Source organism: Talpa occidentalis, unplaced genomic scaffold (assembly GCF_014898055.3).
Source record: "Talpa occidentalis isolate TD23 unplaced genomic scaffold, MPIMG_talOcc4v2.1 talOcc4.2, whole genome shotgun sequence".
Classification (NCBI taxonomy): Eukaryota; Metazoa; Chordata; class Mammalia; order Eulipotyphla; family Talpidae; genus Talpa; species Talpa occidentalis.
The window spans coordinates 136687164-136702251 of NW_023602073.1; the positions used below are offsets into that span (position 1 = coordinate 136687164).

At 39.6% G+C, this 15088-nt stretch overlaps 1 protein-coding gene across 1 annotated transcript in view; it reads left to right on the forward strand.

Annotated features, from left to right (window-relative positions):
- The window catches only part of PHACTR2 (phosphatase and actin regulator 2), a 135264-nt gene that overhangs the window by 25087 nt on the left and 95089 nt on the right, over nt 1–15088 (forward strand). Inside the window, 1 exon segment of the mRNA XM_037520503.2 lies at nt 4126–4293. Coding sequence (XP_037376400.1) covers nt 4126–4293 — 168 coding nt within the window.

Genomic DNA, 15088 nt, shown 5'->3' on the forward strand with positions numbered 1-15088 from the left:
TAAATGATCTTTTACCTACAAAATGTATGAAGTGGATACTCTACCACATTTGTCTCACTTTCTCAGTGACTGAAATAATTATGTTTGGAGAAAAATCTAAAATTGATGTCTGAGTATATTACATAACTATCAAATAATATAAAAATCTTACAAACTCCTTTTAAGTACATAGATTTAATTTTTCAAGAATCCTTGTCATTCAATTCTCAGATGGCAAAAGGAAGACTGTCCAAATCTACCATTTATTTAATATAATAGTTGTCTTGCCTCATTTAATTTTGGCTTCTGTGGTCGTATTTGTACTGTGACTGCTGAGTGGATAAATTCCTGTTTAAATACAAAATAAAACCTGCCCTTTTTCTCTGAGTTCTTACCAATTGGTGGTGTGGGCCTCTGTGGGTGGGAAAATTGACTGAGTTGTGCCATTTATAATATCTGCATGCAAACAGCTAAAGATTGTATTTCAAAATACTTAAATATTTTGATAATATTTAAAAATGTTTACCAAGTATGAAAACCAAAGTTTTGATGAACAGCAGATCACTCTTGATAGCATAATCAAAGAGAACCAAAAGTAGCATTTAAAAGAGTTAGGAAAGTTAGGCTTTCAGCTGGGATTTATGTAGCAATCTGCTCTTATCTCTGCAGAATTCACTAGGCTTGCAAAAAATTTTTTGGAAAGTTCCAAATGGATTTTAATGATAAATTGGTCCCAAAAAAAAAAAAAAAAAAAAGGATAAATACATCACTTGCCCTGGTTATTATATGCTGGAGGAAAGAGCTAATGCTCTGGCCATACTACTCAAAAGTTGTGGATAGTCCCCTTCCTGTTCATGATTTAAGAGATGTGCAATGACAATTTGGTCACCTGTGCCAGTATACAGTCTCTAATTGCAAGGGTGGCTTTCTGTAATCGCCCAACCATTAGAAAATTAATGTTGGGTTTATCCAGTCAGAGGAAAAAAATTATATACATATTGGGGAAGGGGGGTGCTTATGTGTGTTGGGGAAGAGGGTTCTCTGTGACCACTGGCACTGACACAGGCACTTTCCAGAGCAGAGAAACAGACTAGGACCATAAATGCATAATTAAGAAAGATAATGGCAGGTTATTTTTTATGTAGCTATGAATTTAACATTAAAATCTTGTATTTTTCACTCAACTTCCTCATGCAATCTTCCCATCTGTCACCTGGGGAATTATTTAAGTTTTGGTTTTGTTTGTTTATTTTTGTTTTCATGAGAAAAGTAGACTGTTGTCCAAGGGTGGGATCAAGAGCAGAATTTTATGGAGTGTTGGAAAACTGGACATGCAGCTTGAGTGAAAATGAGAACTAGATGAATGTCTATAGCTTCAAAAGTGAATGTGAAATGGAAACATGAGTTCCCACGGTGTAATAGTCAAGTCCTTAATATTTCACAACATTGAAATTTCAAAATTAAGCCCTTCAGCATGCAGTCTCAAGGAAGAAGAAACTCCAGACACTCAGTTCCTCCCGGTTGGCCCCTCGTTCAAGGAAGGCAGCTGCATTGGCGTGGATGTGAAGTAAATAGGGAATTTACTTTTTGACTCTGGCTTACCTTCAAAATCTGTCTTGTATCTCTCCCTGCCTGTTGCACTATGACCAACACAGGAGGGGTAAAGTGTAAAGTAGGGTTAGGAACCAAGTACAGAAGAGTCTGTCTGCAGGAGTTGCATTTCCACCTGAAGAACTGACTCCATGTGTGGGGCATTAGATTTATCAGGCTTGTTTGGAGGCCTGCTCATGAGGATTTGGGTCTTGGCAACTGTTGTCTTTTTTCATTCAGTTAAAAATGTCCTGGTTCTTGATCTATCAAGTGATTTTTGATAGAAACCTGCACATTTTATATTGTGATTATCCACATCTCATCGAAACCTTTCCCTTTAATTGATTTTGTTTGACACCCCTCCAGCAAGGGAAGCAAGGGGGACTCATTACTGATAGATGGGGGTAAAGTTCCAAATCCCCGTTTGTCCTGTGTCAATACCTCGTGGTGAGATGGAGTGGGGTGGGGGCTCCTCGTTACTGTTAGACACAGTAGGATTTCAGATTCCCACATGGTTTCCACTGACACCAGAGTGGGGTCGGAGTAGTCTTGTTCCCACTGCGCCATGGTGTGGTACCACCCTGGTATTGGGGGAAGGGAGGAAGAGAGACACCTCGTCACGGTGGGTAGGAGTGGAAGCCCAGGGTCCCTCCCACATGGTCCCACTCAGACTGTAGAGAATGCCTCATTACCAGGCAGGCATGAAGGCATGGCCCCTTAGTCTTCTCTGACGCCACCCTGGCCAGGGGTGTTAGGTCTCCTTGTTAGAGCCAAGTGAGGATGGAAGACTAGTCTCCCCACTTAGCCTTTGCTGGCATTCATGGTCATAGTTTCTTCAGTGGTGTTTGTTTCTAAAAATTTTATGTCCTTTCCAGACTGTCCTTTTCTGCCCCTTTGGCTAGAGAAAGAGGCTTTTTGGGTATGTGCCCATTCTATTTCTGGGTCTCCAGGTTGCTGACTTCAGCTACAAGTCTGCTCTGTACAGAACGAAAAGAAAGCCAAGGGATCTCACTTCCATATTGTTTCCTGGGTTCTGAGGTCCCCAGGCTGAACTACTTTCTGGTTACCTCGCAGAGTCTTCCTATATTTGTTACATGTAACAGCCAGGATCTTTCAGTTGTATTAGGAAGAATAGGAAATCCTATGTCTGCTTCATCTTCCTGGAAGCAGAAGTCCTTGCCAATCCATTTTTGTTTTGTTTTGTCTTTTCCTTCTATATTGTTATTAAAGTTTTGAAGATGGAAGAATTATACAATTAACCACCCCCTCCCCATTCAACACTTAACATTTTGCTTTTTTTTATTTTATTGTAGTTTTATCCATCTGTCCATTTATTAATTTGGATGGACATTAGTACACTTCACCCCTAAACACATCAGCAGTCAATAATTGGACTTCACTAATTATTCATAGTGTTTTTTAAAGGTGACCTTACATAAAGTGGATACATAATTTTAAATACCATTTGATGAGTTTTGTATAATCCATCCTTTAGTGAGACCATTCCTATCCCTTCAAGAGTTCCCTCAAGCCCCTTGTCAGTTAATTCATTTCTCCACCTCATTCTAAGGAATAACTACTGTTCTGGTAATTTTTTTGCCATAAATTTATTTTGCCACTTTTAAAACTTCATATAAATAGAACTACACAATATGTATCTCTTGTGCATGGCTTTCTCCAGCATAATGTTTTAAAGATGCTTTAATGTTCTCTTTCTTTCTCTCTCTCTGTGTGTACACGCGCGCACGTGCACGTGTGCACGTCTTCCTCCCAATTCACTGCACAAATAATGCTATAGATGATCCATTCTGCACTGCTCCCAGTGTTTGCCCATTACCATTTGACGTTTGGTAGCTGGGGTAGTATAAGCCATTGCTATCTTCCTTCTGTTTTGAACACAGTATAGGGCAACTCAAGGTTTTGGGTCTTTTTTCTTATTCATGAAATGGCTAATGCACATCATGACATGTTCTAGAACACACAATACCCACATTATCCACATTTCTTGTCATTAGTGCTAGCTATAAGTATATTTGAAGCTGAAAACTTTCTTGTAATAAAAGTAAAAGTTACTTTTAGCATTGTAAAGATTATAATTTAGCTTCTTGGCACTAAATTTTATTTTGTGAAGGAGAAACCATGGTTTTAGCTACATCATAACTGTAATATTTATTACTGAGAATGCCAAACTAGCCTCTGGAGGAACATCCTATTTCAGGAATACTTAGAATACTCTATTTTCCTGCACAAAATATTGATGTTGCTGCAGATGGATTCAGCTGTGTTTGGCAGATCTTTATTTGTCTGGCCCTACCTATTATGTAAGTCTCTTGCTTTTCTATTTCCCCAAAATGATTACCTAAGGGGACTATAATTTCTGATTGATTGGTTTACTGATTGCTATCGGGAAAGTTCTGCCAGCTGGGAAATAGGACAAAATAAACTTTATGTGATATTTCAATTAAAGTGGGTATGTTTACTGTTAGTAATGCAAGAAAGAGATAATGTGGTTTCAAGCTTTTATGACAACTTTTCTCTTTATTTTCCTTCGTACAGTTGATGGACTGGACAAAGCTTCTATAGCAAACTCAGATGGACCAACGGCAGGTTCCCAAACACCTCCCTTCAAGAGAAAGGGGAAACTGTCCACCATTGGTAAAATCTTTAAGCCATGGAAATGGAGGAAAAAGAAGACCAGTGACAAATTTAGAGAAACTTCAGCAGGTATGACTAGCATCATCTTGTAGAAGAGAACGATTATCAAATTTTTCAAAAGATAACAAAAATGTGCCTTGTAGGTATTTTTTCCCTTAGAAATAATATTCCCCATTTGAAATGCAATTATTTTACTGAAGAATGAAACAACTTAGAGAGTTCTTATCTGCCTTCTTTTTTTACTCACTTGAGCTTCCTAATATATTCTTGTAAATGCACATACGAATGCAACATGTAAGGAGAGGGAGTTTAAAATTAAAAAATTGTCATTGACATTGCAGCTACAGAGAGCCTTTGCAAACTCACCCACACACATAGGTACTCATACCTACCTACCTACCTAGTTTGGGTTAGCCCTAGCCTATTTGTTAATTAAAACATTTTAAAATGTCTTTTTAAATGTATTTGTTCCGTGAGAAAGATTTGAATGGCTGTATGAATGGAAAGAGCTGCCATATTTGTTATTTAAATTGTCATATTTGGTATTTAAAATTTGTGTCCTTAAAACATATATATATGGTATCTGTCCTATGGTAGTTATAACGATGGTTTTGAAATTTTTTGATATTTTAAGTTGTTAAGTCTTAAGGATTATATTAGTAAGTGCCTTTCTTCTGGAGTTGGCTTTAAATTAAACAAGGGTCCTATGCCAGTGGTATTTTGTTTAAGATAGAAAGGTTTGTCTCTTGATAGAGGTTCAGCTTTCTCCATGATAACTGTCCAAACTAATCCCTTCATCAAAATTCTCTACACACCACAGTCTAATGTTGTCAGTGTATGAACAGGGACACAGAGCATATCTTACTGGTCTTTGCTGAGATCAGAGCATGCCTTAGTTCTAGAGCTGTGAAATCAAATAGAAGATAACACACACAGCACAAGGGTATGGAATGGAGATACCAGTACTCCCGAGGCATTTGAAGCTTTTGATTTCTTTAAACATTTAAAATTTTAGAAGAAATAATAAGACATCAAAGACATTTCCAGATAATCCTGGAGGAAGGGTGAGTATAAATGAAAGAAGACTGGTCATGACTTAGTAATCCTTTAAGTTAGGTAATGGGTACATGGGGATTATTATCCTCATCTCTCTACTTACAGATGTTGGAACATTTCCATAATAAAAAGAAAGAAAAAAGAAAGAGACTAGAGTTAGGGGGAAGTACATAACTGGGATATTGACTTCTCATTAGTGCCTCATTGGCTTCCTGGGTCAGGAGGCAGCAGGAAGTGGCTTGTAGTGCTGGTTGAGTGAGGACATCCGGGTTCTAGTAGTAGCGCTCCGCAACCTTGAGCTAAGCAGGCTGAATAGTAAGTTGCTTTCGGCTAAGATTCCTTGTTCTCAACTCCTTCCAGCCCCTGGCTTTGTACCTTTGTTTCCCTGTTCTTCAGTTGTGAGTGGGACCACATTGGCCTCCTAATGCCCCCTCTCATGGTTCAGTGGGAGGATCTGCACTTCCAGTTCCATGCAAACCCAAACTGGGAGTAGAGCTGTGGTCAGTAGCAGTAAGAAGATATTGAGAAGGAAGGATGGCCGCCTCTGTGGTGATCTCTTTTACCCTTCGCCTGAACCTGGGCTACCAACTCCTCTTTCCCTAAAGCAGAAAAACAACAGTGATAAAGATCTCCCCCTTTATTTTTCCTTGTCACCTCTTTTTAATTTTTTTAACAGTAGGGAAACTATAACATATTTCCACCAACTCAGGATATATAATAAAAGTTATTCTGAACAGCTTGAAGTGTTATTTTATGTTCTTTCCTATTTCTTGAGGATACCCTAGCCTTTGAATTCTATTTCCTTCTCATATTCACAAAGGATTTTTACATGTTTAGCTATAAGAAGATTCTGGTGAATACCATATCCCTGTTCCTAAAGACTACCACATTGTATGAAAAACCTGAAAAAGTTATTATATATTGCATTTTTGGCAACAAAATTGCAAAGTAATAGGATAAAAACAAGCCAGGAAGATGTATTCACATTTTTCGTGAATTTGTCAGCTCCATCTGCTTGCATCGGGTCTTTGGAAAGTCTTATTATTATTAATGTTGTACTTGAGTTTTGTAAGACATTATTAACTGTCGCATTGTAAGGTGTTTTGTCATCGCTGATGTTTATGTTTATTTTAAGGCTTAAATTTCTGCTGAGCATTGTGGACTGTATCAGCAAAGACTAAAACAGAGAGGCAGAAATGGTGGGCTAGGTGTTTTCTTCTTATTGAGTAAAAAAAAAATGTCATGTCTAGAAGAAAATGGATGTACTTGGAAATAACCAAGAGAAAGGTGTTTTCTTCTTTAATGAATTATCTCAAGCTGTGAAATCTGGCTGTTTGTGTAGATCCAAGGTCATGTGCTGTCTGGCAAACTATAAATGCCTTAGGCGTGACCACGATATGTTGGTATATGAAAGAAGATGAATTTCTTCTGGGAATAGTAACTCTGCTCTTTTTCCTTCTCTTAAACTTCCGGCTTTATACACAAGTGACCATGACTCTTGCTATGTTTTGCCACAGGGCAATTAATACCAACTGCTCTAATTTGGTTTTCTGCTGGATTTTTAACTGGTGGTAGGTAGGATGTAACACTGATTCAGTAATGCCACAGTAACGAAAGCCTTCATAATCATGTTTACTCTGGTGGGAGTTGAGCAGGGGCCTGTCCTCTGCCTGTTTTGGTGACCTTTGAGTCTACTACATTTGGGAATGTTGCTTCCAAAGTCGAAGACCATCTTGTCCTAGAAGGCAGGTTGGGTCTATGCTCTGAATTCTAGTTCTCTGGCCTTGTTCTAAACTAGAAAGTTCCTTATATCTTCAACCCTGGTCTATCTGGTCCATTGGCTGTTAGGTTCTATGGCTGGATAACAGCCCTCTTTCCGCTTGACTTAGATCAGGCCCCTCTTTCTTCACTTTTCTCATTGCTGTCTTTATCCTGTTTGAGCTCTAGGTTCTATACCTTCCCCTTCGTAAGTGCTCAAAATGTCATTTACCCATAATTCCTACATAATTATTTCTCCCACGATATTTTCTTTGGGGAGACAGGGGCTGAGGTTCCTCTTTCTGGATCTCTAAATATGCTTTCATCTCCCAAACCTAAGAATACAAGCAAACATCCCATCGGAACCCAGTTATTCCTCTAAATTCTACACAGTCTATTTTATTACTGTCAAGACCAAATGTTTTGAAAATCTCCCATGTCTGCTACTTCTACTTCCCTCCATACACCCCACCCCCACCCCACTTCAGCCTGCCCCTGCATCCACCACTCCATAAGTTATTCCAAGCCTGCTAATCCCACAGTTCAGTGTTATGCTCTCAATTTCATCCATTTAATTCTCTACAACCTTTGCCCTTACTAATTAGTCTTTCCTTAACTTACTGAATGACTCTTCCTTGATGTATAAAAAGTGTGGTTATCTTGGTTGTCTGACTTCTCTTTCTCTCTTGCTCTATCTCTTCCCCTTCTCATTTCCCCCTTGAGGGAGGTTTGGCACATGCCTTAGCCCTTCTCTTTATTTGAATGTGCCTTCCTTACCCTTCCTGATAAGGTCTCTCTTCTCTGTACCCACATCTCTCAGACTGGCTCAGATGCCAGCTAAGGCTGGGAACATCTACCCAAGCACCTGATGAGGACTGATGTTAACTCAAAATCCACTCATACTGTCTACCTCTACCCACATAGTCCATGCCAGGCACTGTTCTAGGAGCTGGCTATTCTGTAGCAAAAAAAGTGAGTGAGTTTCCTGGCCTCCTAGGGCTTTCATTTTATGGAGGAAAAAAAGTGCTAATAAATGCTCTGAATCAGCACAGATAGTGAGGGAGGCAGGTGTGGAAAAGTGCTGTGTACAAATAGGTTCCAAACCAAAGCAGGTCTCTTGCCAGCCGCAGCTGTCCTTCCGTTATAGGCACAGCTCTCCTTGGCCTCAAGACTTTGAACCAGGGTGTTCTTTGGCTTTTCTGGCCTCTTAACCATCTTTTGCATTTTATTGGTTTCTACAACTTTTGGTTTATTTCCTGCTAGTGGCTCTTCCAATTACCATGGAAACCCAAGCTGGGAGTAGAACTATGGACAGTAGCATTAAGAAGGGTCTCTATCACCTTTTCCTCCTAATCCCCCATGTCTGGTCCTTATTTGTCTCTGTCTCACTCTTACAGTGTTGCCTCTTTGCTATACTTAGGTGTTAGTTTTACCAGCTGTAGAAAGCTGGTAATATCTAGAAGTGGTATTACTGGAGCCTATGGGATTTCCATTGCTAGTTTAGTTTTTTTTTTTTCTTTTAAAAGATTTATGTATTTATTTATTTATATAAGCACTGGGTACAGTCAGAAGTGGTGGAGGGTGAGAGAATTCACCAGAGCCAGAGAGGGGAACAAAACAGGCAGACTGACAAAATACACTGCTGAGGGGAGCAGCGGACGCGGCAGGAGAGGTCTGCGCGCCATTGGGACCCTCGCCGGCAGCCGGGGATCAAACTGGCACTGCAGAGGCTGCGGGCAGCTTTGCAGCCCAGTGCTCAACCGCTGCGCCACCAGGGGAGACCCTCCATTTCTAGTTTTTTTAGGGAATCTCCACACCATTTTCCATAGAGATTGCAACAATTTACATTCTCACTGACAGGGAAGAGAATCTCTTTTTTCCTAATTTACTGTGACAAAGAGAAGGCACAAAACTAGTCAAGCGTGCTCACAGCCATGTCCCTATATGACTCCTTGTTATATGTCAGAGAATTATTGGGGCTTACATTCTAGTGAGGGTAGGAGGCAGAATGTGAACCCAGTAAGTTAGACAATATTTTAGAAAGCTAAAAGAGAAAAATAAAGAATGGGGAAGTTACACTTCAAAATAGGGTGGTCAGAGAGACTTTACCAGAGAGGGAACATTTGAGCAAAGCCAAAAGGAAGGGAGGAAGAAAGCTCAGAGAAATTCCACTAAGTCATGACAAAAGTCAGAGGTAGATTCATCTCCCGTCTCGTTGGCCAACACCATCCCACTGCAAATATAGTCCGTTATCAACTTTGCCTAATAATTTAGCAGCTAAAATACCTTACCTTCATGAACCTCATGATTAATCTTCATACCTATTTGCTGGCACCATGACTTCTAATAAGTCATGTAATTTTACTCTAATAAATCATGTCATTAAACCCTACTAGAAGAGGACCAGGAATCCGGGAAAGGGATTTAACTCTCATATAAATGTTTTCTTATGACTTCCTTTCTTAAATTCAAATCCAAGAGCCAAATTCTAACAGGACCTTGGAAAACCACCTCCATGGAATCCAAGCCTAGTGTCAAGTCCTGCAGAGAATGCCTTGCTGAGGAGAAATAACCACACGTTCTTCATCTCCAAATAGTCCCTACCAGGCATGCAAATGGTGTCCCCAGTGCTGCTTTGTTAGATTACTTGGAATGATCAGTGTGTTCCCATATTATTTTACAAAACTCAGTTTAAACCACATTACACCTGAAGCTTGGTATTATGAAGACTCATCAGATACAGTTATAGTCAAACACTATTGTTACTACAGTAAAACACTTCTTGAGTTTTCGATTGAAATAGGATTGTTAAGGAATTTACCAGTCATTTACTTCTGTCTCCAGGTCAGGAATCCCCAGTGATAACATAAATCATTCAACTTCTCTCTGAACTCCTAATACCCAACTCTAATCTTTGGGGGCATTTTCTCTGAAATAAATTCTCTAAAAGTTTTTTCTTCAATCTCTTTCATCCCCTGGATCTATTTTTGATTTTTAGTTTCTCACCATGGGATCATACTAAAATTATCTGGATTATTCAGTTCGTTTTTCTTGAGGGCCCAGCCTGCTGTTTTATTCTCTGGCCTAACTGCTCTCTTCCATGACATCTGATTTTGTACTATTACCTGGGTGTTTTTCCTCCCTCCCTATTTCAACTTTAAAGGTTCTCTTCAATAGGTCTTTCCTGTCGGTGTCTCCCCAGTATGTCATTTCTATTTTTGTGGCGTGGACCCCAAGCCTTGCAAGGCCTAGCATGATTGTGCCAGTAACCAGTGCAGAAGATCAGGCCTTGTCTTTGGTATCATTGGTTCAAGCAGCCTTTCATTTTGTTCATCCACTTTTGTGTATCATGACCTTCAGCTAGAAGAGAAGAGACCTACACTCAACCTTCCCCTCCTTTCTGTTCCATGCCCAGGGCAAGTCAATTATTTCTACTTTAAAAATCCAGCAGAGGAGGTTTGTGAAGTCTTGGTGTGTCCTCCTTCACGTCCTAAGAAATGTGTTGAGGGAGTGCTGTGGTCTCAGGCACATCAGCTCTGGCTCCCTGTGACCGCTCTTGGACTCTCCCTTGTTCCTTCATACAGCAAATATGCACTGAGCAAATCTCCACTGATCCCCTGCCATCAGCCCAGATGCTGTTCTGTGCACTGGGGGATACCCTAGTTCACAAAAGGTAAAGTTCCCAGGCTCGAGAACCTCAACCTTGGCTCTTTGTTTTGCTGTATCTGTTGAGCCCCTCTCTTCTGCTCTCACCTGCTGCCCCCACCCCAGATCCCACAGTGTCAGCTTCCCCCCTTTATGTCACCTTCTGGTCTCTTGTCAATCTCTTCACTGTAGTTTTGATTCTTTTTTTCTTAAAACATTTTTCTTTGTAACACCTTTAATTGCATTATTTTTCCCTTCCTTCTAGAAACCTTTTATCTTTTCCTTAGATATCTTTTACCTTTTACCAGACCAGAGAAAAGGGAGATATTCCCCAATTCCCCTTACCTCCCCTTTCGTGTGAAAACTGGTTTATATTAATGACTTGCCTCTTGGTGGCTCCTCTCCAAAGAAGAAAAACCGAGGTCACAGCTGAGCTTTCCCTGGGATGATTTCTGCACGGTCCAGACCTCAGGGTCCCAAGGTTGCCTGTGGTCATTATTTGGCAGCCCCTCTTGGAAACAGTTCCTGAAAGCCTCCTCCAGCAAATCCCCCCTCGGAATGGAATGAGGCTTTTCCCCGAACACTGCTGAGTGCCTGCAGTGTCAGCCCTTTGCCCTTTTTGAAAACACAAATAGGCATTTGATTTTTCCAAATCTTCTCCCTGCCCTGCCTTTCTCTTTGACTGTGGCCATAGGCCAAGGATCATACAACCCACGGGAAGATAGTTATTCATCCTGACAACTGTGATGTAGACTCCTGAGAGTTTCCTAGAAGTCACTGTGGCTTGCTTTTGTGGGAGGCAAATATACAAATGGAACCACTAATTACTTCCCTGTCACCACATTTGTGACAATGACTTTTTCAAATCAGGTCATTTCCATGGTCATAGACCATTCTTTTTGGTGCATGTACAGTTCTAAGAATTTTAATATACGTGTCGTTTTGTGTAACTGTCATCATCAGACTACGTGGAATCTCCATCACTCCCCACATCTCCGTCATGCTAGGCTTTTTTTTTTTTTTAAGATTTACTTATTTATGCATACAAGAGCTGGGGTACAGGCCAGAGATGCGGGGGGTAAGAGGATTTACCAGAGACGGAATGCGGAACAGAACAGGTAGATTGACCGAAGTACACTGCTGAGGGGAGCAGTGGACGAGTCAAGAGAGGTCTGCTTCACCATGTGGGTTGTTCCCTGGCCACCCGGGGATCGAACTCATGCTGTAGAGGCTATGGATTGCTTCATAGTGTGGTGCTTAACCCCTTACAACACCAGAAAGGCCCTCATGCTAGGCTTCTATGCTCCCACGCTTCTCCTAGCTCCTGCCCACTAGCACCCACTGCTCTGTTCCTCCTCCACTGCTCTGTTCCTCCAGATTTATTTATGGTTAGCTGTTCTCCAATGAAGCCCATGTTCAAATGGTAACTTCTCAGTGAGGTCTACCTTAATCATTCTGAATAGAATCTCTCCTCGTCCCCAGTGCTCTTTTTTTTTTTTTTTTTTTTTTTTTTGTAGTTGAAGTAACATTGCATTACAGTATTATATAAGTTTTAGGTATGCATTTTTAAAAATCAGCATGTGTATAAACTACATTCATTTCACCCTGAGAAGTCCAAATCTATCCTTTGCCAGCCATGGTATCTTTCCCCCTGACATGACCACCCTGCCTTTCCTTTTCTCTCTGGTAACCACTAATTGGTCTTATAGTCAAAAAGTTTATTTTGATTTTATTTAGTTTACCTGTTTGATTTTGCTCCATCGCTCATATGAGTGAAATCATACCATGTTTCTCTGTCAGGATTATTTCACTAAGCATAATTCCATCCAGTTCCATCCATGTTGTTATAAATAACAGTATTTCATCTTTTTTAATAGCTAAATAGTATTCCATTATATATATGTATACACACACACACACACACACACATCACATCTTTATCCATTTGCCAGTTGATAGGTATTTAGATTGTTTCAAGTTCTTCACTCTTGTAAATAGATCAGCATTCTTTTGTAAGCAGGTTCTTTGAAATATAATTCATATACTCTACTCTTCACCCATTTAATGTATAATTCAATGTGTTTTAGTAAGTTTCACACACTGTACCACCATCATAAGAATCAATTTTAAATATTTTCATCATCCTTAAAAGAAGCCCCATACCCATTAGCAATCATGCCCAATTACCCTTCAAAAATCTCAGCTCTTTCCTGTCTATAGGTTTGGTGTTTCTGTCAATAGGTTTGGTGTTTCATATAAAGAGAATCATTTATTAAGTCTGATCTTTATATGACTGGCTCCTTTCACTTAGCATAATGTTTTCAAGTTTCATCCATGCTGTAGTATGTATCAGTACTTAAATTCATTTTACTATCTATAATATTCCATTGTATGAGTATACCACATTTTATTTATTCCATCAGTTGATGGGCATTTGGATTGATTCTACTTTAGCCTGTTATGAATAATGCTGCTGTGAACATTTGTGTGCAAGTTTTGCATGAACACATGTTTTCACTTCTCTTGGTTATATACCTAGAAATGGAATTGCTGAGTCATATGGTAATTCAATGTTTAAAGTTTTGAGGAACTGCCAAGACTGTTTTCCAAAGCAGCTGCACCATTTTATATTCCCACCAACAGTGCGCAAGGGTTCCAGTTCTCCACACTCTGGCAATGTTTGTTAGTCTCTGTCTTTAATTATCACCACAGTGAGTGTAAAGTAGGTCCCTGTCACTCTTGGTTCCTGTCTTTCTGTCACACTCTTCATTTTCCATAGTAGACTTTACCTTCCAGCATTTATATTTCTATTATTTATTATTTAATCACCCTTCACATTAAATTATAAATTCCATGAAGATGAGGAGTTTTAATTTCTTTTCTGATAGAACCCCAAACAATTAGAATAGTGCCTGGCTTGTGTGAAGCATTGTGTTGATTGAATTAATGAATGAAAGGCTCTTGATGGGCTTTATCCCATCCTCTATGTTGATGTTTACAAGTGAACCTTTGACTGGGAAAGTGCTGGATTTGTGGGGTTGGGGGGTGAAAAGAATACCCTTTTTCACTCTTCTGTGGTGTTTACATCCTGAGGTGTCTTGTCAAGCCACAATAGACAGAATGAGTATTTCACTCAATTTAATGGGTGGTGGGGGCACCCAGTCCCTCGTGAATGGATAATGAACTTAAGTAATGGTTACTGTCTGCTCTCTAAGGCAAGGACCATTCAAAGGTCAATGTGGGGTCTCACTGACACAAAAAGGAAATTGGGTGGGAGGTTGGGTGTTGGTTCAAATATTTGTGTATGAGTATTTTATATCTAAACTAATCAGACCAAAATGAGTGTTAAAAGTCTGTGCACAAAAGAGCTGACAATCATTTTGCCATATATACTTTCTTAAATTGTTGTTTTACTGTTTTCCTAAAGATATATGATGGTATTAAAACAAATTTCCTCTTTATGCATTAAATATAAAGGAGACTAAATATTTTACTCTTCAGTTTGTTCTCCCAGTGGAATGAATTTGTTCTTGGTTCAATCTTTTTACACTTAGGTGGATGGAAAGAACCATTATGAGTCCACCTTTTCATTTATGGAGCATTTATTATTCATTATAGGTCTATTCTGGGGGTAAAAGCCATTCATAGGAAAGAGTAATATGAGTGCTAAATTATTGTTCATTTTACAATTGAGATCGGTAGTTTCGTAATTGTGAAAACTTTCCATGGTGGGGTTAAGTACACAATGAATGGTCAAACCATAAGAACCCATCTGCTATGGATGAATAGAAACCTTAACATCTTATCTCTATTTTTTTGTTGTATTTTTATTGAGATAACATTGATTTTACAACTCTATGTGATTTAGGGGTGTAAGCTCACATTTATTCAGATGTATGTGGACACCCCACACCCACCACCAACACATCTCCCTAATCCTCCACCACAGTCCATTGGGGCCCCCACTCCCTACTTTGCTCCTTACCTTCCCCCCAGCCTTTTTGGTAGCCTCAGTTCTACTGTCAGATGTCTAGCATTTGTTTTGGTTAAAAATCTTACTGCTAAATGAAGTTGAGGAGACTCCCTTGCTTCCTGTATATTTTAGAAAATGCAACATTGCTTGTTTAAGACAAACTGAGTTTCAGGGTAAAAGTTATTGAGCTGCACAACTGACTAGTATCTCAGGTCTCCAGCCCTTCCCAGGAGGCATTAAGTTCTTCCCTAGAAGGAAACTCAGATAAGCCAGGCATTTTCCTGGCTCATCCCTTGAAAACATTCTCACATGAGCCATGGGGGTTACAGATTTTGCTGATTTCTCATTATAGATGACATTTTTTAAGGAACCACACCCACTAGAATGAAAATGAAGAATTGTTAACGCTCATTTCTTTTTTTCTTAGCCACA